Genomic DNA, 22,072 nt, shown 5'->3' with positions numbered 1-22,072 from the left:
AACATGGTAAAGTGACATAATGCAGTGGAGATTTTTGGGTCGTTTCCCACCCTCCATTTCCTAGTCATTAATTTCATTTCTCTTCCTGCTTATTATCTCAGACAGATGATCGGCTGCTGTTTCAGAGCAATCTGCATATCCTCTCCAAAAATGATTGTTTCTACGGCCACAGCAGCTTCTGTCTCCAACCTGGTTTTGGTATCATCAGTAGACTTGGGTATTCCAGTGCTCTCCTGACCAGTTACCTACCTTATATCCTCTACAGACTTGACCTCATCCAAAACTTTGCTGCACGAGTTCCATTTACCCATAACCTCTATTTGTTGAAATACACTGGCTCCTGAACCACAGTGCTGCCATTTCAAAATTCTCATTCCTGTTTATAATCCCCTTTATCTCTGCAACTTCCTCCAGTTTTACGTTTAGATCAATATGCTTTCCTGCAATTCTAGTCTCTGTGTATCATGGATTCCCGTTGCTCTGCTAATAGCAGTCATGCTTTCAGCTGAATAAGCGTCACGTTTCAGAATTTCCTCCTCACGGCAATTTGCTTTTTTATCCTCCTTTACACAGTCTTTAAAGTCTACTTCTTTGATCGAGATTTTAATCATCTGTCCTATCATCATCTTAGGCTTCTGTCAAACATTATTTAGTAATGCTCCTATGAAATACCTTTAACATTGGAAAATCTCTGAAGAAATTACATAAATGCAGGTTGTTACAGGAGAAATTTAGAATATGATTATTTTGCTGTTTGTGGAACCTAGATTTGCATGTGAAATGTATCCACAAAAATGATGCAACTTAAAGTCTACAAGACATAGAAGGAGAAGCAGGCCATTCAGTCCATTGTATCTGCTCTATCATTCAATGACATCACAGCTGATCTTATAATCATCAGTGACACCTTCCTGCTTCTTCCCCATAATCCTTCATTCCGTTACAGATTAAAACTGTCCATTCCAGCCTTGAATATACTTAACTATCCAGTCTCTACAGCCCTCCATTTCTCTTCCCAGATCTCAATCAAATTGCTAATCAAAATGGCAGTTAAAAAATGCATTAGTTGAACCACAATCATTGAAGTTATTTAAAAGTTCTAATTCACGTATCCATGGAATGGAAATGCCAGTCTAACCTCAAATTTGCTTAAGGGTTTTTCATTTTGTGTTCATGTCTTACATTCTACATTCCAAGTGAAAGTTAAAACAAACCTTCATGCTTTATCATCCATCATTCTCAGTTTTCCTTGTTCAACATGAGCTGCACTGCTCCACTTACTTCTGCACAAATCATTTAGACAGTTTGCTTTGATGGACCTTAATTTTTCTTTTGCTTTGGCTTTCAACTACTTTTGTGTTCCCGATTCTTGGACTTGCTACATTACTCTTTGTCAGGATTGATGACCTCGAACACGCAATAACATGGGTTCTAAACAACCAGGATTCTTGAGTTTGATGCAATTGTTCCACTTTAAATCTTCCCAGAGCTTCTCTGAAGTCTTACTAATTCTGACATTTTCATAAATATCTGACTTACTTGGATAATAAACCTTTTTTCCTCCGGTCTGGTAAACTACCAACGTTATGAATTCTCTGTTGTGGGCAAAGTCATCCTGGAATGAGAATATAAATTTAACAGTTAGGTTTGAACATGAATAAATCACACACAATTCTTGTAAATGTCACAACATTAAGAAGTGGTACATGGGCCTTTTTCTAAGAGCAATCAACTTAGTCCCACGTCCCTACCCTTTTCTGCACTTCTAAAGAAATTCAATACAAGTTCACTTGACTTTTAAAAGCTCTAATCAATTCTGCCTCCATCATTCCTTATAAAGCATTTCATGATCCCAAATACAATTTGAATCAATCCTGCCCCAGCACTCAATATGATCGTGATTGATCATTAAACTTAGTACTTTTGCCCCATACCCGTTGATTGCTTTAGCCCTAAGATTAAACCTAAGTTGTCCTCAAAAACATTCTATATTTTGGCCTAACAGTGTTGTGGCAGAGAATTGATCAGGCTCACCACTCTCTGGGTGAAGAAATGTTCCCTCATCTCAGCACTAAAATGGCCTACCGTGTATGCCGAGACTGAGATTTCTGATTCTGACCCCCCCCAAATCATCAGGAACATCCTGTGTTTATCCGGTCTAGTCTTGTTAGAATTTTATCGGAACCTATGAGATCCCCTTCGTTCTTCTGAACTGCAGTGAATATAGTCCTAAATGATCCAGTCTCCCTTCAGGCACCTGCAGTGAATATAGTCCTAAATGATCCAGTCTCCCTTCAGGCATCAGTCTGGAAACCTTATTGCATTCCCTTCACAGCCAGAACATTTTTCCTCAGATAATGAGTCCTAATATACACACAATACTCCAGGTGTCATCTCACCAATGCCCTGCACAATTACAATAATACATCCCTGCACCACTGGGACTAAAAACTCCTCTGTTATTTGTTCGAATTGTCTGAAATCTATTCCTTCACGTTACTGCGCAGTGGAAACAATTCTTCAATAAGCTCATCGATTATTTTTTAAAATTGTGAATACTGTCTTCCTGCAATAGGATATTGTGAAACTTGAAAAGGTGCAGAAAAGATTTACAAGGATATTGCCAGGCTTGAAGGGTTTGAGCTATAAGGTGAGGCTCAATAGACTCCAGAGCATTGGAGGCTGAGGGGTGACCTTTCAGAGGTTTATAAAGTCGTGAGGGGCATAGATAAGATGAACAACCAAAGACTTTTTCCCACTTTAAGGGAATCCAAAACTAGAGGTCATAGGTTTAAGGCGAGAGGGGAAAGCTTTAAAAGGGACCAAAGAGGCCACTTTTTCACACAGAGGGTGGTGCGTGTATGGAGTGAGCTGCCAGAGAAAGTGGTGGCGGCTGGTACAACTGCAATATTTAGAAGACACCTGGATGGATATTTGAATAGAAAGGGTTTAAAGGGATATAGGCCAAATGCTGGCAAATGGGACTAGATTAATTTAGGATATTAGGTCGGCATGGACGAGTTGGACCAAAGCGTCTGTTTCCACGCTGTACAGCTCAATGACTCTAAGAGATATATCTATCTAAACTTTGAATATCTCTGTAAGAGATATCTCTGCAACCTTCTGTTAAGTTGAAAAGAGAACCGATTTCTCCAGTCTGTTCTCGTAGCCTGAGGCACCTTTCCTGTACCGTCTCCATTTCCTCAACATGTTTATATTTATAGAAAATGTAGAATCAGGGAAAAAAAGAAAGATCATACAAAGATCAAAGTTACAGCGAAAAAAAGCACCTATTTGGCTCAATCTGACGCGCTGGCTAACCAGTTTATCCCAACATCCAGGAAACTATCTGTGGCCATGGAGATTAACTCACCTCATTGCATCACCAAAATCAATAGAAAGAGGATTTCTGTTTTCACCACCCTTTCAAGCAGTGAGTATCATATCTTAAACTTTCAGAAAAACATTCTCAGCTTCTGCATAATCATTCTACCATTTGATTCTCCAATCTGTTCTACTTCCTTAATTACCCTTGCTTTATGTATTAATAAACCATCTTTGAGTTATCCTCAATTTTCTTGCCAAATGTACATTGATAGGCTTTCTTTCCTTACTCAATCTTCTTGTGAATCAGAAAGAGATATGAACAGATGGACAGACAGACAGAAAGAAAGAGAGAGAGAGAGAGAGGGGAGAGAGAGAGAGAGAGAGAGGGGAGAGGGGGGGAGAGAGAGGGGGGAGAGAGAGGGGGGGAGAGAGGGGGGGAGAGAGAGGGGGGGAGAGAGAGGGGGGAGAGAGAAAAAGCGAGGGGGGGGAGAGAAAAAGCGAGGGGGGGGAAGAGAGAAAGAAAGAGAGAAAAAAAAGAGAGAGAGAAAGAAAAACACGAGGGAGGGAACGAGGGCGGGAGTGAGGGGGTAAAGAAAGAGAGAAAGCGAAAGACAGAGAGAGAGAGAGAGAGAGAGAGAACAAATCTTTGGGTCTGCAAGTCCCATGGGAGTTCACCCTCCTTCCTTAGCTTATACTGCAGCCACCCACTACCTTCATATTGCCACAGCAGGCAGGGGGATGGTCAATGTACCATTCTGGAGTCAAGCTTGTGGCTGAAATGCCTGTCTCTTCCCTTTACAACTGAATTCTCTATTATTGCTTTCCTTAACCACTTCCTCTTCTGACCTCCATCTGTGGGACAAAGTTTTCAATGGAAACGAAAAAAAGAAAGAGTAACTCATTTCTTCAATACTTATTACAGAATGTACTGTTAAGGAGTTGCATCTGCAGTCAAATTTATAATTCTTATTTTTCACATTTTACACAAGATTACAGCTACCAAATTTATTCAATTTTACTTATTTGTGTTATTCATTTATGGAAATGTGTTGGCTAAGACAGCACTTATTGCCCATCCCTAATCGCCAAGAAAGCAATAGAGAGTCAACCACATTGCTATGTAATTGGAGTCACAAGTAGGCTAGAATGAATTAGCAGATTCGTGAAATAGATGGCTATTTTTACAACAATTGATAGTGGCTACGTGTTGTCAGCAGACCATGTTTTTACTTTTTATTGAATTCAAGTTTCACCACCTACCACAGAAAGAATTCAAACCCACGTCCCTGGAACACTGGCTTGGGGTTCTGGCTTGCTAGACCAGTGACGTTACACTATACCACCACCTCCCCTGCCATGTGCTGCTGTTAAGCTTGTTATTCGATGTGTAAGTGTGGTATGGACTGATTTTGGCCTCTTCAGTTCTTCCAATGGCTCCAGAAGGTCTCCTGCCACAATATCTCAGAGCTTACCATAAAGGAAAATTAATGCACAGCTCCTAATGTTTTGTACCAAATGTCTGGAACACAAGCTGCCATAGGATTCTGCTATCTTTCACAAAAGGATCATTTCTCCTGCACAGCACTTAAAGCCATGCCTGTAAAACAGCTTTGCTGCCTCAGTCCACTCTTGGGAAAAACCACATTTCAAAAAGGTACCCTTGATAATAATTGGGGAAATGTCAGTGTTATTTACGACACTCAAACTTTTGAACACAAAAGCAAAATTCCTTAACATCAGATGAATGGTCAATAGAGACTAAACATTTTGCATGCTAGAGAATTCAACATAACTATCTCCTCTCCGAAAATATCTTGGGAAGTTTGCAAGTGTTTTCTGAGAGGATGCTGAGGTGATTTACCAGAGGGGCTTCAGGGATAAGGGATTTTAACTGCAAGGTTAATGTTGGAGAAGCTGGTGCTGTTTGCCTTGCAACATGAGGGGACGTTAGGTTGAGTGTACATGATTATGACAAGTTTAGATAAGTTAGTGAACAGAAGTTTCTCTCATGAGCTGATGAAACAAGGACAAGGGAACACAAATTTAAAGTTTTGAGGTAATGCTGGAGGAGGGGGTGGAGTAAATGAGGAAGAATGTTTAACACAGTGAGCAACAATGACTCAGTGTGGAGCTTGAAGGTAATTTTTTTTTGAGTGGCAGAGCAGACCCAAGATGTCAAATGGTCTACTTCTGTTCTTAGTTTGTTTGCAATTCACTGCCAATAATAGTAGAGGTAGGAGGGATAATGACTGAGTTCAAAAGTAAACTGAATGGGCACTTATGGAACCTAAACTTGCAGGGCCAGATAAACAGATTAAGTGGATGGCATTAAAAAGAGGTAACAGGAGTTCATGAATTAATGGCCCCCATCTCTGCTGAAATGACTGCCTTGGACAGTAGTAGTGCTGGAGTAGATGGGATGGATTCAGAACAGAAGCAACAGACAAAACTGGTTACACATGGGACATGGAGGGTCATCAGCACAGCAGCATCATATTCCATCACAACCTGCAACCTTATAGCCCAGCTCTAACAGAACTCTCCAAACAGGAGATCAATCCTGGTTGAATGAAGAACATAGAAAAACAGCAGTAAAGCATAGCCAAAAAATAAAGAGACATCAACTCAGTGAAGCTACAACAGAGGTTTGTTTATAGCATGATAAATGCTGAAAGAAGCATGCTACACACAATTATAACCCTAAAACTAAATGATCAGATCAAAGCTTTGCAGTTTTGCCACATCCAGTCATGAATACTGGATAATACTGGCGCAAGAGGCTACATAAACATCCCATCCTCAACAATGGGGATGTCCAGCACATCTGTGCAAAATACAAGACTGAAGCATTTGCTACAACCTTAAACCAGAAGTCAATGATCTGTCTCAGCCTCCTTAACGTCCCTGTCTTCACAAAAACTAATCTCTAGTTAATTCAATTAATTCCTCATTATATTGTGAAATGTTTTGTGCAAGCTATATAGCAAAGGTTATCAGGCCCTGCAACCCCAGCCACAGTGACATCTTAAGCCTCAGAATTAGCTACGATCTTCACCAGGTTGTTCCAACAGAGCTACAATACTGCCATCTACTGGGCAAAGTGAAAAATGGCTGAGTTTTGTTGTCCTTAGCAGATCAAATCCAGTTCTGTTAATTACTGTCCCATAGGCTAAACTTAATCATCAACTAAGTGATGGTGTGGTTGTAATATCCCTACTCCTGGATCAGAAGGTCCGGGTTCAAGTCCCACCGACTGCGGAGGTGTGTAATAACATCTCTGAACAGCTAGATTAAAAAAATAGGTTTTTGTTTAAAAAGAAAAAGCTTGCTCAGCAATAGCCTGCCCAGCAATACTCTGCTAGGTTCCACAAAGACCTCATTTCAGACCTCAAAAGATCCACTGAGTAAACATGGACACAGTAGAAATTCAAATGGAGTTGTGTATCATTGCCCTTAGCAGTAAGGCAGCACTTGATGGAATATGGCATCAAAAGAAATCAATGGGAAGTCAGGATGAAATCTCTCCTATGGTTATAGACATATACAGGACAAAGGAATTTAGCTGTAATTGCTGAAGGCTCAATCATCTTAGCCCCAGGTCACTGCAGGATTTCCTCAAGGCAGTATCATAGACCTAACCATTTTCACCTGCTTCAAAAGGTTAGGTGAATTGGTCATGCTAAATTGCACATAGTTTTGAGGGATGTGCAGGTTAGGTGCACTAATCAGGGGAACTGTAGAACTGTAATACGGTGGGGGAATGGGTCTAGGTGGGTTCAGTGGTTCAGTGTGGACTTGCTGGGCCAAAACTGCCTATTTCTACACTGAAGGGATTCTGTTCCGTTTTAAACAGGGACGATTCTTCAGTAAGTGGGTCAGAACTGGAGATGCCCATTGTTAATTGTACAACATTCAGATTGATCTGCAATTTTCTTGGATAAAGCAGTTCAAGCCTACATTCAGTAAGACCTGAATAATCTTCAGGTTTGGGCTGAAAAGTGGTATGCAATTATTGTGTCACAGAAAGTTCCAGACAAAAAAATCTAAGCACTTCCTTTGACACATAACAGCATCATCTCAGAATATTCCAACATCAACATGCAGCTTTTCTTTTCCATTCACAGGATGTGTACATTGCTGGCCGAACCTGCACTTATTGACCATAATTGAGGACAATTAAATGTAAACTACACTGCTGTGGGTCTGTAGCCTGTAGGCCAAACCAGGGAACAGATTTCCTTCCCTAAAGGACTTAATGAACCAGATGGGTTTTTATGACAATCAATTAGGCTTGCGCTTCATTGAATTTAAATTTCACCACAATGGGATTTGAAAACCAAGTTCCCACAGCGTTGACCTGGGATTCTGGCTTATTAGTCCAGTGATATTATGACTATACCCCTGCCTCCCCTGGGGGAGGGGGTTGCTAGCGATTCCCATTTCCAGAACTGCACGTATACCATCTATGAGATGCAGTGCACATCATTAATAAGCTGTGCTGCAATTTGCCAAGGTTTCTTGAACAGCGCCTTCCCAAATGTGCAATTTTTTCCTACCCAGAAGGATATGGCAGTAGGCACATGAGAGCATCACCACCTACCAGTCCCTATCCAAGGGTAATGCCATCCACTTTGGAAATATATCCTTCCTTTGTCACTGCTGGGTCAGAATCTGAAAACTCCCTACCTAACAGCACAGTGGGAGTACCTAAACCATGTAGACTGCAGCATGTCAACTAAGGTAGCTCACCACTGTCACCTTCAAGGCAATTAAGAGTGGACAATAAATGCTGGACTAGCTGGTGATACTCACGGTCCATGTATTACCAAAGCTTACCAAAGTTACAGTGGCCTTCTTGTAACCTTTTAATACACAAACGAATCAAAACATTTAACTTCCATAAGGGAACAGTTTAAAGACAAAGTAAATTAAAATGAATAAGAAAGCAGCCTGCCAGCTCAGGAACCCCATTAAGTGACAACTAACCTCTACACTGAGCTCACAAAAGGCAATTGAGAATGTTAAAGGGCACTGAAATGCTTCAGTAGTCACAGGAAAACTAAGAAAAATAATAGAAGCTGTATGTAGCGATGGAAAGAACAAAAGCTTAAAACACTGAACTTTCCATCACATTAAATGCATTGTTTCACCAGCACAGACTTGATGGGCTGAATAGCCTTTATCCATGCTTGAACCATTCTGAGATTTTAAAATCAAACTTTGCAAATAATATCCATGTGACAGTAAAGAGACATATACAATGTATAAAGAACTTTCAGTCAGACTAGACAGGAATGTCTTTCAGATATTCCAATTAGCAACTGAATTAAGAAAGTGCCATACATAAGAGAACTTTAATTAAATTAGGCCATCTAATCAAATGCCTCAACATCTTCTTCCATCTACTCACCTTATCAGTAATGTGTCTGGTCAGTAGGACCCAAACTGCAGCACCACCTTGTGGACACTGCACCTCCAATTTGTACTGCGGGTTGTTTGCCAGGCTGTATGCGTCTTTCACTGGCCCTTGCTTTGCATCCCAAGTACTGGGGAGAAGGAAAGAGCCTTTCTCATAATGTAAACAAATTCTAACAGAGTTCAAAAACTTCCATAGATCATGCAGTCAAGTAGATTTGCTTAACTTCCAGTTCTTTTCTTTACGATGTATTTCTTTAGCTGGAGATTATTCTCAATCAGGGCTGCAAACAGTTTGCAAACCTAATCATACACAAGTTTTAATGATTTAAGTCTCGTTCTTCATTTAAGAACTATAACGTTCACACTATGATCGCAGCAAAGCTGCAGTTTGTATCATACACAAGATACACTCAGTAATACAGCAAAGCTTTTTTTTGACAGCAACTCCTATAGCTTCCCCACATTAACTGCAGCACATCAAGGTAGTGCCTCACCATTCCTTCTCAAGGCCAGTCAGGAGGGGGCAATAAGGGCTGACTTCATCAGTGATGTGCATATCCCACAAATCAATAAAAAAAACTTCTGTCTCACATTACTAGCCCAGTGAAGATAAGAATTCACCATGGCAGAAAATCAGCAAATCTTAATGCAATGGCACACAAAAGTGGCACACCCCTAATAACTTTCACACTGCCTCAGGCAAAATTGTTGTAATAGAAGGTGAACAAAAGAAAAAAAGTAACCATTTTAAACCAGACTTGCCAGTGATAAATGGTAGACAATGGTGAAATGGAAGTTACTCATGGGTTGTTATTACATAAATAATTGTTGATCTTATCGTGACTTTGTTCATTGCAATGCAGGGTGCACGCAAGGCACAGGAACAACTGGATGAGGACAGAAAAATGAGGCAAGCAAAATGAAGCAGTTGATAAGAAGCTGGACCAGTATGTTAGCTAAGAGGGCCAGAAGTACACTAGAAAGGCCACAGAAATCTGGGGAAGTGATGTGAAGGGGTGACCCCGGTCAGCTGGGAGGAAGAGGTAATGTGTATCAGGTGCACAATTTTAAAAAATGGTCATTTTTTAAAAAAATAAAAAGTTAAAAGTAGAAATAAAAAGCTTTACATCTAACTGGTCCATGCTAGTAACAAAACATGATTGATGAATCTGTAATATAATATCACCAAGTATTAACTAATTTTGTTAGAAAACGTGTTTCTGAATGCCTAGGAGGAACTCATTTGCCAGATTCTCATGAAGAATACCTCAGTAAAATACTTTACTGTAAAACTAGGGAAATGAATCGTTTAGATGGAGACTCCTCTAGGTTGTTATAGGGAAATGACATTGCTTGAATACAGCAGTCATGACAATGGATAAAGGCAATGGACATGCAGACGCTGGAGAGCTGAAAATAAAAATGCAGAATGCTGGAGAAACTCAGCAGGTCAGCCAGCATCTGCGGAGAAGGAAATAAAGTTAACATTTCAAGTCCATTGTGACTGCTTTAGAGCCTGAACTAGTCTAGCAAAACAATCAAATTATTCCACAGAACAGCCACCATGTTCTATAACAATTCGAGATGGCTCTCCACTTTTTCAGCACAATTAGATGTTGGAACAAATTTGCTGGCCTTGCCAGAGACACCCAGATTCTCAGATCAAATCTCGAAAGATTCAAAACACTTCAAAACTACTTTTTAGGCATAGCCAATTGTTTTGTGGGTAAAAGTAACCAAAACCTTGCATTATACCGCAACATTCCACTAACAGTAAGTGAGGAGTAATTGCCACTGGATTTGGTGGAGTTGTCCTGAAATTTAACCAGGTAGCTGAGAGAATTCCTAGATCTGCTGTAAACCACAGCGTGAGATTTTTGATGGCAATCTTAATTTCACACTGCACCCCCTCTCAATACATAACTTCAGGCACAGAAGATTACTACCCTCAGAAACAAAAAACATTAAACTTTGCATGGCACTCTTGTTGACCAACCTGTGAATATAGGTCGACTCTTTGAAAAGCGCAGGATTCCAGCTCAGATAAATAACATCATAATGTCGGCAAAGGTCCTCCCAGTTGATCCAAAAAATTCCTGCAATGTTTAAGAATTCACAAAGAATGCCACTGCCACTTTCAATTTGACATATTGAATAAAATAACTGAATGCATTATTGTAATGCTTGAAGTCCTTGGACTTGATATTGTTAGATATGGTAAATTATCTGAAGTACTGGGTTTCAAAAGGAAAGAAAGGAAGGCAAGAAGAATCAGATAAATCTGTTTAAGATTTCTATCCACCGATGTATACGGGCAGAACACTGGACAAGCTCCTTAAGGGACATGCAGTCCTGCCATGATTTTCCTCTTTAGCTTCCATTTAGGAAGCCCTTAATGCTCAAATGCTTCAAAAGAAAATCTGCACTACTTAAGACATAAGGAGAGCTCCATAAACAGTGAATAAATCAAGCTGTTGTGTTTGCACTAGAACAAAGAGTAAACTGTTAATTCAAAAGTGCCATATTCCCAATATCACAAGAGACTGAAATACCATTGTCAAATTTCTGTGCTGTTTTAGGATCAAAGTTCAAATACTTCTTGAGAGCTGGGGTCCAGTTTTTCTCATCTTTATCACTGTATCGGCCTTTCCATCGTAAATGACTCCAGGGATTTTTGAGCTGAAGAAATTTAGAACCCTAGAATAAAGCAAAGCAATGTAATCACTTAAGCAATACACAAATTCTGAACAGCACTTAATATATTACACTTTCCTAATGAACGTGCATAACAAAGTTTGAAATGGCTACAGGAGAAACAATGCAAAGAAGAAACTTAAGTTTATTTTTGAGAAGTGCTTTCAGTATTCAGAAACTTAGCCTTTGGCAACAGATCTCAACTTGAGATCAGAGCAAGAATTTTTTTTTGAACTGTAGATAATACATTTTCACAGTACAAAAGAGAATCAAGTATGACATCCAATGTTTACAATATTTCTTACTTCCCATGAGTATTTTTCAAAGTTTATTTCTGGAAATGCAAACTTAATAGAAACTACTGAAAATAGCCACATGGTTTCCCTATGACTTTGCACAACAGGAATCAAGATTGAGTATAATCTTCAGACTAAACAGTGTAAGAAGAAAGAGGAGAATTGACAGATCATGCAGGCATAATTCAATCCTCGAAGGTTGAGCATAAGAATCATGGATTACAGTCCAGTGCAGCATTGAGGGGGTACTGCTTTCTTTCAGATGGTAAATCATGACCCCTTCTGTTCTCTCAGGTGAATGTAAAAGTTCTCATGGTGAATACTGCCCCTTCATCAGCAAAGAAAATAAACTAGTAATTATCACATTGCTACCGGCCAGAGCCTTGCAGAGTGCACAACTGGTTGCTACATTTTCGAAATAATGGAAGCAGCTATAACAAGGCATTTCATTGGCTGTACAGTGCTGTTGGATGAGTTGAGCCTATAACAGGCACTATATATATATTCAAATTGTTCTTTTATTTTTTATATATATATATAATATTAAATATTATAAATTGCTATGAGCACAGCTAGGTGGGAACACCACGCCTTCCTAAACTTGCCAGTGTTGGTACTGCAGATCCTTAAAGGGGTGAGGGAGAAAGGAAAAAGTGTCATGCTACATGGCAAGTTTACATTATAAAATCAACCTTGGACATTAAAAGTGAAAATAATTTATGAGGAAATGTTCTTAAATACCAGATGTTAAGTGGTGAAGAAACATAAAAGTGTAAAGATCAGATTTTACATTAATTGTTAAAACAATGTAAGATTGAAGCCAACCCACATGTGCATTCGGTTACAGCAATTGAACGAGAAAGACCTGAAGGCATCCATCTCTTCTACCAGACTACTAAAGCAGCAAAAACCCAACATCACATTTTCTTTGGTCAATCATATTACATATCTTCCCTATCTCTGCCTATCTAGTGAACACTAAATGACAAAGCTTTACTTCACCACTAAACTAATAACCTAATATCTTTAATGCTGTGTAATATTTAAAAATATCTCCTTATGAAGCAATTATTAACCAATAAGAGAATTAAACAATTTTTACTGTTGATTTTACATATCGCGTTATCAGACTGGATATACCCAAGTGCGGCCATATCGTTTCCTTAGTAATTCAATACTAGAAACCATCAAAATAATTTGTGACTTTCAATGAAAATAATTGATGCTGTAGTTAGCACAAGTATGAAACTGCCACAGAGATTTAATCTTGGACAACTAATTTACATATAAATTCAGCAATATGTTCAGTGTCCTCTAAAACAACAAGGGTGAAAAATAACAGAAACTCCTAGGGCATGAATGGATTCAATCCTGCCACCCCAATGTGTGTCGAGTTAGACGAGATTAACAACTCATTTTAAACTCTTCATTAAGTTCAGTAGTGACACTGACAACATATTAAATCATTTACCAGGTCTGCTGCAGGTCCATCAATAGCAATCTGATCATAACTGGAAATTGTCTGTCCCATGTCTTACATGGAAATATTTTGTTACCTTGTACTCCCGAATATCAAGAACAGCATAAGCGTGTGTCGGTACCAGACCCCATCGCTCTCCCTCTTCCTCACTCATAATGCCAGTTGCTGTCGTAATCAAAACATCCCCGTTATGAAATCTGTTGGATTTGGACACAGAAAAAAAGGCCTCAACTTGCTGACCGAAACTCTTCAAAAACTTTTGTGGTGCTTCAACAGTGATCTTAGATTACCTTTGATATAGCATTCTGAAAGTGCCATCATAATCAAACTTCTGATTGTCTGAATGCATTGCAATTCGCTCTGGTATCCAGCCAGTCAAAGCATGAAGATCGATGTTCTGCAGCATTGAGCAAAATGCACAATTTTACAGATTAAGGTTAAGGCCACAGGTGAGACAGTCAAACACACCAAGGATTTCAAACCTGATGCTATCGATCAAGTCAAATGATTTCATAAACAATTATGCTTTTATCTGATCTCTTAAGCTGCATTACTCCCAAACATGAAATGAAATATTATAATGTTTGAGAACATCAAAACTAATTTAAAAATAGAGAGGCTCAAGTACTTGACCTAAAGCCATGGGACACAGTGAAGGCCCCTGTGTGACTTATTAGAACACAACATGAGGTTCTGCTTCAAACAACTGCCATCACTGGAACAAGTTGCTTTTAGATTCAAGAATTCGGGATTGCGCAGCCAAGGTCGCTTCAAAGCATTCTTTGAGCAAATTAGAGAAAGCTGGTTATTTGAGATTGAGATTGAACAGGCAGCGCAAAGTAAATTGTCATTCTTCAATTGTAAACAAAATAATAAGCAGGGTTAGTCACGGTCTAACAATAGCAATAGATAACGACTAGATGATTTGATTATTATTTAACAAGTTAAAGCTTTTTAAAATTAACAGATAGGTTACAGAGAAAAGTTAAAATTACTATTACTTCATCTCCTGTCATGTTATTACTGTCACTGATTTAAGAATATACCCTCAGTCCTGGATAAAACAAACTATTTCTCTCTCTTCTATTAATGTGTATCAGTTCAATTCCCACTGTCTAATTATTTGTTGTTGTTGTTGTTATTAATTTTGACCATAAGACACAGGAGAGAAATTAGGTCATTCAGCCCATCGAGACTGCTCTGCCATTCAATCATGGCTGATAAGTCTCTCAACCCCATTCTCTCACTTTCTCCCCATAATTTTCGATTCCCTTGACAATCAAGAACCTATCTCAGTCTTAAATACACTCTTTACCCTGGCCTCCACTACCTTTTGTAGCCATGAATTCCAACAACAATTTTGCCTTGGTAACTGAGGTAGTGTGAAAGTTATTAGGGGTGTGGCAGCTTTGTGTGCCATTACATTAAGATTTGCTGATTTTCTGCCATGGTGAATTCATCATCTTCACTGGGCTGAAGAGGTTTCTCTTTATCTCCTTTATTCTAAGACTGTGTCCACAGGTCCTGGTCTCTCCTACCAATGGAAACATCTTCCCAACATCCACTCTGTCCAGGCCATTCCGTAAGTTTAATTAGACTCCCCTTATCCTTCTAACCTCCATCGAGTGTAGATGTAGAGTCCCCAAACATTCCTCCAACGTTAAGCTTTTCATTCCTGGGACCATTCTCATGAATCTCCTCTGACCATGCTCCAAGGCCAGTACATCCTTCCTGAGATACGGGGCCTAAAACTGCACACAATACTCCAAATGTGGTGTGACCAGAGCTTTATAGAGCCTCAGAAGTACATCCTTGCTTTTATATTCAAGTCCTCCCAAAGTAAGTGCCATCATTGCATTGGCCTTCCCAACTCCTGACTCAGTTTGCAAGCTTTCCTTGAGAGAATTCTGGATAGAACTCCCAAATCTCTTTGCACTTCAGACTTGTGAATTTTCCTCCCATTTAGAAAATAGTCCATGCCTCTATTCTTCTGACCAAAGTGCATGACCTTACCCTTTCCCACGTTGTACTCCATCTGCCATTTTCTTGCCCATTCTCCTAACCTGTTCAATTCCTTCTGCAGCACCCTGCCCGCCTCCTCAATGGTACCTGTCCCTCTACCCATCTTTGCATCATCTGCAAACTTAGCCAGAAAGACGTCAGTCTCTTCATCTAGATGAAGAATGTATGAAGTGAAAAGTTGTGATCCCAACACGGAGCTTTGCAGATCACCACTTGTCCCGGCTGCCATCCTGAGAAAGACCCTTTCATCCCCACTCTCTGCTTTCTGCCAGACAGCCAGGCATCTATCTATGTCAGCACCTGCCTCTAACACCATGGGCCCCTATCTTATTTCTTCTCTCTTTCTCTGTCTTTTACACTTGCTTCCTGCTATTACTCTCTAACTTCCTCTCAGTTTGATGTCATCATTTCTTCTTCTCCTTGTGCACGCTTTCCCGACAACTCTCAAACTGGCACACTCTTTCCACAGACATCACACAGATTCTGCGTCCTTCTTTGCAGATATTTTGCACTCTCCATTTCGACTGACTGTCAACAACAAAAATACCTGCTCTACCGCCTAAGTATGAAGGAGGTTACCAATTAATACTACATTTAAACACACTCAACTCTATTCATAGGCTAAAGCCATTCAAAGCCCGAGTTCAATAACTTTGGTGGAAATTGCAGCTAACTTTTACCATATGCAGGAGGTTGTGTTTCCTACAGTACAGCAGTGTCCATGCTTTAAATAAATACCCTTTTAGGTTGTGAAGCACTGGTGAACATTTTGAAGTCTTAAAAGGTGCTATGTAATGAACTTTTGTATAAAGCAAATTACTAGCACTTCACATCATTTAATGATCAAAATAAATAATGGGGTGAGCTGACAGCAGCTACAAACTGAGAAAGTTATCATAGAACAATGTACTTTTCTCAATGCAGTTTCAGACATTTGGCATTAGTTTATCTATAATAAAACAATTTTGCAGCATCACCTCAGTAACAAAGACACCACTGACTCACGCAGTGCCAGTTATATTAGAACAGATGTAAATCACAATACTAATACTTACAGAATTGGAGCCTGGAAAATCATATCCCCCCATAACTTTCATGTAGGCCTTTTCAATCAAAGAGACCCAAAGTTCATTTTTGTTATTGGAATATGAACACAGCAGCTCACCATTGTAATCCACAGGTAAATAGTCATCGATGACCACCTGTTCAGAAGCAAAATCAGAAAAAGAAGCTACAGTATTGGTCTTCAGTACCGATTTATGGCAGGCCAAATCATCTCAAATACGGATATTTACCAGGTAGTGCAGGGCTATAAATGTGGGAAAGATAGTTGACTAGCAAAACAGATCCATTGGAAGCTTAATCCAGATGCACAAGATATAGTTGATAAATCTACTTGCAAAGATGTGTAGCACAGTGACATACTACGCTATAAGATTGACAACATCATATCGTTGTAGACTGGTTCTGAGTTTCTGGTTAGCATTGCATGTCACAACTGGTAACAATGACCAACTCCTGGTTTGTTTAAATATCTATATACTGGCTGATCCAGGGAGACAATGATTTAGATATGATCAAGTTCAAATAGCACAAGTTCTCCAGCATTTAGGTAAAGCATTCACCAACACAGATGATGGCGATGTGAGAGATTCATTCAACCATAAATGCAGTAGTGAGATCGCAAACTGTATAGCAGCATTCTACAGTGGGCAGTGAGGGAATTGAAAATTTGCAACATTAGAAATTGACCATATGGTTTCATGAACATAATTTATATCCTACCAACTCTGGACAGAAGGAATCACCTGCAAGAAAGACTAGAACTGAGGATGCAGCTATCGGGCAAGACTGAAAAGGCTGAGCTTTCTTCTTTTCGAAAAAAAAATTGCAAGGTGGTCTAACACAGTCGTTCAAAATTATGAAAGGATTCAATAGGGTAAACACAGGTAAGATGTATTCACAGCCAGTGATAGAAATACAAGACCATTACCGAAAAATCCAATAAGGAAGGGGAGAAACCTTCGACTACAGAGTATCAGAATGTGATAGTTCTTATTGCCCATTGTGTGACTGAAATGAAAAAAGTATAAATGCATTCAAAGGAGAGTGAGACAAATACTGAGGGAAACGAGAAATAGAACAGCATGCCAATAGGATTAGATTAAAAGAAATATGGAGCTTAAACAGCAGCATGGAAAAGTATGCATTGCTCATGGGTCCAGCTGAATCAAAAATCTTTTCTGTGGAAACTTTGCAGCACAATATCGCATCTGTTTTTTTCTTTATGGAACAGAAGTTTACAGGGTTGTGAATGATGGAATGTGAAAGACGAGAGAAAGAGAAATGTCATCAAAAACAGGGATGCACAGAAAACAAAATTAGTACCCCCCCGCCCCCAAAATGTAAAAATAGAAAGGAGAATAATTGGTTCTTATTAACTAGAAATAATACTTAAATTTGTCAAACTGGATCAAAAACTTGGAACTCCTTTGTGGGGGTGTGTGGATCTGACGAGGGAGTCGCGGAGGAAGTGGTCTTTCCGGAATGCTGATAGGGGTGGGGAGGGAAATATATCCTTGGTGATGGGGTCTGTTTGGAGGTGGCGGAAATGACGGCGGATGATACAATGTATCTGGAGGTTGGTGGGGTGGTAGGTGGTGGCGACCAGTGGGGTTCTGTCCTGGTGACGATTGGAGGGACGGAGTTCAAAGGCGGAGGAACGGGAAGTGGAGGAGATGCGGTGGAGAGCATCGTCAACCACGTCTGAGGGGAAATTGCGGTCTTTGAAGGAGGCGGCCATCTGGGTGGTTCGGTATTGAAATTGGTACTCCTGGGAGCAGATGCGGTGAAGGCGAAGGAATTGGGAATATGGGATGGCGTTTTTACATGGGACAGGGTGGGAGGATTAGATACTTGTATAACAATCAGACGAGTGCAAGCAAATCCAGAGCTGGTACATTCCAAAGGCAAAAAGGGAGGGAAGAAAACCAACAGAAAAAGGAGAGACAAACAATTCCTTATGTGACTTGGTTTAACAGTCAAGAATGCGGAGAATGATTTACCTTTCTGGGAACACCATTGATGTGAAGTTTTACCATGTATTTCCCACAGGGATTATACTCTGGCTCACCCTTCCTATTCTGAGGATAAATAATGCTGCAAATCAAAATATAAAGAAAGAAGAAAAAAATAGTGAATGCACAATTTTAAGGTAGCACATGTTCAGCTCCACTATATTTTCTATCTGTAAAATCTTTTGACACCAGGTACAATCCCAACATGAGAGTAACTATTTCCTAGGTATCTACTGCTCTTTTCTGCAAATAATGTAACAAAGGGTACATCGGGTTCCAAGCAATCAACTGCGTTAGGGGACTTCGTGGGAGGTGCACAGACAGACGTTTCTGTGGCCAGCAGTGAAATATCAGAATGGCGTGTTGTTTCCCTGGTGCCAGGATCAAGAATGTCTCAGAATGGGTGCAGAATGTTCTCAAAAGGGAGAGGGACCAGCAGGAGGTCATTGTACACATTGGTACCAATGACATAGGAAGGGAAAAGGATGAGTTTCTGGAGGAAGAATATAGAAAATTAGGCAGGAATTTGAAAAGAAGGTCCTTAAGGATAGTAATATCTGGATCACTCCCAACGTTACGAGCTAGTGAGGGTAGGAATAGGAGGATAGAGTAGATGAATGCTTGGCTGAAGATTTGGTGTATGGAAGGAGGATTCATATTTTTGGATCATTGTAATCTCTTCAGGGGTAGAGGTGGCCCCAGAAGGATGGATTGCACCTGAATTGGAAGGGAACTAATATACTGGCAGGGAGATGTACTAGATTTAAACCAATAAGGAGGGGAAGTGGGACCCAGGGAGATACTGAGGAAAGTGATCAATCTGAGACTGGTACAGTTGAGAAAAGAAGCAAGTCAAACAGTCAGGGCAGGCAGGAACAAAGCAGAGAACAAGGTAGAACTAATAAATTAAACTCATTTATTTCAATACAAGAGGCCTAACAGGGAAGGTAGATGAATACAGGGCATGGTTAGGAACACAGGACTGGGATATCATAGCAATTACAGAAACGTGGCTCTGGGATGGACAGGACGGGAAGCTTAATATTCCACGATATAAATGTGAAAGGAAGGATAGAAAGGGAGGCAAGAGAGAAGGGGAGTGGAGTTTTTGATAAGGGATAGCATTACAGCTGTGCTGAGGGAGGATATTCCCAGAAATACATCCAGGGAATTTATTTGGGTAGAAGTGAGAAGAAAGGGATGATCACCTTATTGGGATTGTATTATAGACCCCTAATAGTCAGAGGGAAATTGAGAAACAAATTTGTAAGGAGATTTCAGTTATCTGTAAGAATAAAGGGTGGTTATAGTAAGGGATTGTAACTTTCCAAACATACACTGGGACTGCCATATAGTGCTAAGGTTTAGATGGAGAGGAATTTGTTAAGCTTGTACAAGAAAATTTTCTGAGTCAATATGTGGATGTACCTACTAGAGAAGGTGCAAAACTTGACCTAATCATGGGAAATAAGGCAGGGCAGGAGACTGAGGTGTCAGTGGGGGAGTACTTTGGGGCCAGTGACCATAATTCTATTAATTTTAAAATAGTGATGGAAAAGGATAGACCAGATTTAACAACTGGAGTTCTAAGTTGGAGGAAGGCTAATTTTGACAGTATTAGGCAAGAACTTTCAAAAGCTGATTGGGTGCAGCTGTTCGCAGGTAAAGGGTCGGCTGGAAAATGGGAAACCGTCAGAAATGAGATAACGAGAGTCCAGAGATTGTATATTCCTGTCAGGATGAAAGGAAAGGCTGGTAGGTGTAGGGAATGCTGGATGACCAGAGAAATTGAGGGTTTGTGAAGAAAAAGAAGGAAGCAAAAGTCAGGTATAGACAGGAGAAATTGAGTGAATGCTTAGAAGAGTATTAAGGCAGTAGGAGTACACTTAAGAGGGAAATCAGGAGGACAAAAACAAAAGGGGGGACATGAGATTGCTTTGGCAAATAGTGTTAAGGAGAATCCAAAGGGTTTTTACAAATACCCTTTTGTCCTTAACGTAACTAGGGAGAGAAGAGGGTCCCTTAAAGACCAGCAGGGCATCTTTATGTGGAGCCGCAGGAGATGGGGGAAATACTAAATGAGTATTTTGCATCAGTATTTACTGTGGAGAAGGACATGGAAGATATAGAATGCGGGGAAATAGGTGGTGACATCATGAAAAAAATGTCCATATTACAGAGGAGGAAGTGCTGGGTGTCTTGAAACACAAAAAGGTGGATAAATCCCCAGGACCTGAGCAGGTCACTGTGGGAAGCTAGGGAAGTGAGCGCTGGGCCTCTTGCTGAGATATTTGTATCATCGATAGTCACAGGTGAGGTGCCAGAAGACTGGAGGTTGACTAACGTGGTATCACTATTTAAGAAAGGTGGGAAGGACAAGCCAGGGAACTATAGACTGATGAGCCTGATGTCAGTGGTGGACAAGTTGTTGGACGGAATCCTGAGGGACAGGATTTAACGTATTTGGAAAGGTAAGGACTTATTAGGGATAGTCAACATGGCTTTGCGTGTGGAAAATCATATTCTAGACTAGAGTGATGCTATAAAAGCACAGCAGTTCAGGCAGCATCCGAGGAGCAGGAAAATCGACGTTTCGGGCAAAAGCCCACTCTAGTCTAGAATCTGGTTTCCAGCATCTGCAGCCCTTGTTTTTACTGTGTGGAAAATCATGTCTCACGAATCTGACTGAGTTGTTTGTAAAAGTAACAAAGAGGATTGATGATGGCAGAGCAGAGGTCGTGATCTATACAGACCTCAGTAAGACATGTGACAAGGTACCCCATGGGAGACTGAGTGGAAAGGTTAGATTAGATTAGATAAGATAACTTACAGTGTGGAAACTGTAGAAGACAGAGGATGGTGGTGGTGGAGAGTTGTTTTTCAGACCGGAAGCCTGTGACCAGTGGAGTGCCACAAGGATCAATGTCGAGTTCACGATTTATTGCCATTTATACAAATGATTTGGATGTGAACACAGGAGGTACAGTTAGTAAGTTTGCAGATGACACCAAAATTGGAGGTGGAGTGGACAGCGAAGAAGGTTAGCTCAGATTACAGTGGGATCTTGATTAGGTGGGCCAATTGCCTGAGGAGTGACAGATGGAGTTTAGAGAATTGTGAGGTGCTGCATTTTGGAAAAGCAAATCTTAATGGTAAGGTCCTAGGGAATGATGCTGAACAAAGAGATCTTGGAATGCAGGTTCATAGTTCCTTGAAAGTAGAGTCACAGGTAAATAGGATAGTGAAGAAAGCATTTGGCATGATTTTCTTTATTGGTCAGAGCATTGAGTATAGGAGTTGGGAGGTTATTTTGCAGCTGTACAGGACATTGGTTAGGCCACTTGGAGTAGTGTGTGCAATTCTAGTCTCCTTCCTGTTGGAAGGATGTTGTGAAACTTGAAAGGGTTCAAAAAAGATTTAAAATGAATGTTGCCAGGGTTGGAGGGTTTGAGCTATAGAGAGAGGCTGAATAGGCTGGGGGGCTATTTTCCTTGGAGCGTTGAAGGCTGAGGGGTAACCTTATAGAGGTTTATAAAATCATGAGGGCATGGATAGGGTAAGTAAATAAAGTTTCTTCCCTAGGGTGGGAGGAGTCCAGAACTAGAGGGCATAGGTTTAGGGATAGGAAGGTTTCAGAGGGATATGGGCCAAGTGCTGGTAAATGGGACTAGATTAGGCTGGGATATCTAGTCAGCATGGACGAGTTGGACCGGAGGATCTATTTCCATGCTGTGCACCTCTATGACTCTATAACTAAC

At 40.3% G+C, this 22,072-nt stretch overlaps 1 protein-coding gene across 1 annotated transcript in view; it reads right to left on the bottom strand.

Moving 5' to 3' along the window:
- Positions 1–22,072, bottom strand: part of capn7 (calpain 7) — a 50,923-nt gene that overhangs the window by 9,160 nt on the left and 19,691 nt on the right. The window contains exons 9-16 of the mRNA XM_060850274.1: positions 18,303–18,396; positions 16,293–16,439; positions 13,506–13,612; positions 13,292–13,412; positions 11,298–11,442; positions 10,742–10,841; positions 8,738–8,873; positions 1,540–1,615 (exon numbers count right to left, since the gene is read on the bottom strand). Coding sequence (XP_060706257.1) covers positions 1,540–1,615; positions 8,738–8,873; positions 10,742–10,841; positions 11,298–11,442; positions 13,292–13,412; positions 13,506–13,612; positions 16,293–16,439; positions 18,303–18,396 — 926 coding nt within the window. The remainder of the gene's footprint in view (positions 1–1,539; positions 1,616–8,737; positions 8,874–10,741; positions 10,842–11,297; positions 11,443–13,291; positions 13,413–13,505; positions 13,613–16,292; positions 16,440–18,302; positions 18,397–22,072) is intronic.

This window comes from Hemiscyllium ocellatum, chromosome 34 (assembly GCF_020745735.1).
Source record: "Hemiscyllium ocellatum isolate sHemOce1 chromosome 34, sHemOce1.pat.X.cur, whole genome shotgun sequence".
NCBI lineage: Eukaryota > Metazoa > Chordata > Chondrichthyes > Orectolobiformes > Hemiscylliidae > Hemiscyllium > Hemiscyllium ocellatum.
This window is presented reverse-complemented; position numbering and strand designations above follow the sequence as displayed.